The sequence below is a fragment of the Gaeumannomyces tritici genome, assembly GCF_000145635.1.
Source record: "Gaeumannomyces tritici R3-111a-1 unplaced genomic scaffold supercont2.113, whole genome shotgun sequence".
Lineage (NCBI taxonomy): Eukaryota > Fungi > Ascomycota > Sordariomycetes > Magnaporthales > Magnaporthaceae > Gaeumannomyces > Gaeumannomyces tritici.
This window is the reverse complement of record NW_008804657.1, coordinates 5,084-7,570: the sequence shown is the minus strand read 5'-3', so window position 1 is coordinate 7,570 and position 2,487 is coordinate 5,084. Positions and strand designations below refer to the sequence as shown.

Sequence of the window (2,487 nt, the reverse complement as noted above, 5' to 3'; positions counted from 1 at the left end):
TTTAAAGCAAATAACCGGCTTTTTGGGGGCTAAAACATTTGTATCCCCCGGGGTCCCTTTATGCGGTTCCGATATTATTTTTGCTTTAAAAGCTTTGGTTTGCAATTTTTCCATAATGTAAAAAAAGCTTCCAAATGTTATTCGTTTTTAAATTTCGGGGCGGAACCGGTTAAAAAGCAATATTGTCCTTATCCATTTAAATATTAATTCGGAAAGGTTATCCTTTACCAAATCCCAATAAATCCGAAACGCTTTAAACAATTTGTAATTCCTTTATTTAATAGCGATATTCCCCGCAAACTTTTTAATCGCTAGCTACATCCGCGAATTGGGGTTTTTCGACTTTGCTTAAAACCACCGCAAAAAATCGGTTTAAATAAACGATACCCCGGTATTTAAGTAATACATTTATTTATATTTTGTCCATTATGCCCGCTAACGATAATCGAAAGTGCTAAAAATTATTTGGACCTTTACACGGTCCTTACCGTAACGTTCCCTTTCGTTTTCGAAAATAAATTCGTAATTGCTAATATAATGGGCGATATTTTGCCAAATTGCTAACTTTTTAAGCATAAAAGGCTTAAAAGTAATTTTATTTTACGTAAAACCTTTTCGTTATTTAAAAATATTTTTTTTATTTTCGTTTAAGCCTTTATGCGCATATTTTAACCTTTTATTTTGGATTTTTTAAATTAAACGGGCGCGTTTGCTTTAAACCTTTAGCGCGTTGTTTATTTTTTGCAGCTTTTTTACGGAAAGGTTTTTGAAATCGTCGGAAATTTGCGGGGCTTTTTTAATATTTTGTTCCGGTAATCCAACGGCCTTTTCCAACGTATTTAACGTAGCGTCGGGCGTTATTATAAACGGTGCGAAATCGTAAATGCCTTTTTTAAACTTGCTTAATCCCTTCCGGTAATTACCCAGGCCTGCTCCCTAAATAAAAAAGGTATAAAAAAAAAACAATATATTAAAGGTTAATTGGTGCAAAAGCGGGTAATTACCGGGTTACGGGCCGGATGCGGTATTTTTTTTATTAAACTTTCGTAAATTTTTTACCAAAAGTGCTATCGCCAACAAAAATTGTTCCTTTTTTAATTTCCCTTTCCTTTGTACCCTTTCGGGCACCTAAAGTTAATTTTTTAAATTTTCCGCACTCCAAGCGCTTTCGTACAATTTAAACTTTACCTTATTTTTTAATTTCGCCATTATGCTTTGGCCGCAATACCGGTAACTTGCCGGTATGTCCCCGGGGGGTCCGTGCCCGGCTGGTTGCTAGCGCCCCCTTTTTCCTTTTTTGCCAAGCGGTTTCGCCCGTACATTTAACGCTTCCCGCTTTTTGCCGGGCGGTTTCGCCCGTGCTTTTAATATATATTTAATACGTCCGCACGTATTTGCGTACGTTTTTAGCCATACCCGGCCATTTAAATTGCCGTTTAAACTTTTTTAAAATTTTGGCCATGCTTTTGTAACCCCCCGTTGGGCTATTGTATTATTTCCAAAGCATTGTTCGTTTAAACGGTGCTAAATTCGGAATTTAAACTTTTTTTTATGCTTAAGCAAGCTATTGTTAATTTCCTAAACGTTAGGCTTGTTTTTCCAAATACCGCTTTAAACGAAATCGTTTTTTGTTTGTGCTTTAAAAATGCGCTTTAATATCGTTTTGGTATCCCTTTTAATAATAATTGTTTTTACGTAAGCTATTTTTCGAAATTTGGCTAGCAAATCGCTTCGGAATTCTTTTTTTGCTTTATTGGTTTCCCCGTTTACGGGTATATTTTAAAAACGTTTTAACAAACCATTCGCGGGGTTTCGGTATCCTAACTTCCATTTAATCGTAAAGTCGTACTTTGCTAAATCCTTAAATTACCTTGCTTAGCGCTTTATTACTTTTTTTTTATTAAAATATGGGTATGGTTTAAATGGTCGGTAATTATTTTAACAATTTTTTGTAAATAAGCTAAATAATGCCGTTACTTTTCGAAAGCTTTTACGATCGCCAACAATTTTAAATTAAGGATTGCATAGCGTAGCTTTTTTTATCGCAGCTTTTTCGATATATAAGCTACCGGGTGCTACCGGCCGTCCTGCAGCTGCAATAGCACCGCCCCTATCGCAAAAGCCAAAGCGTTGGTCCGCACGCACAACGGCTTTAAAAGGTCAAAATGTACCAATACCAAAGCTTTCGTAAATAGCAATTTTAATTTGCAAAAAGCCTTTTTCGCAATACTTTTTAAATAAAATACGGTATTTTTGCTAAAAAAGTTCGTTAAAAGCACAATAATTTTCGCGTAGCTTTTTACGAATTTCCAATAATACCCCGTAAAGCTTAAAAATACCTAAATATTTTTAACGCTTTCCGGTATTTTTTATTTTAAAATCGCAATAACTTTATCCGGCAAAATTTTAACCCCGAATTTGGTTATCCTAAATTTTAAAAAATCGATACTATCCGTTTCGAATTTGCATTTGGCCGGGCTAACGTAA

At 35.0% G+C, this 2,487-nt stretch overlaps 1 protein-coding gene across 1 annotated transcript; it reads right to left on the bottom strand.

Annotated features, from left to right (window-relative positions):
- Positions 1 to 714: 714 nt before the first annotated feature.
- On the bottom strand, positions 715 to 1,209 carry GGTG_14047 (hypothetical protein; the record flags this gene model as incomplete). Its single annotated transcript, XM_009231974.1, has 2 exons — positions 715 to 936; positions 1,189 to 1,209. The coding sequence occupies 2 exons, from the start codon at positions 1,207 to 1,209 to the stop codon at positions 715 to 717; spliced, it is 243 nt and encodes an 80-aa protein (XP_009230238.1).
- Between the last annotated feature and the right edge of the window lie 1,278 nt (positions 1,210 to 2,487).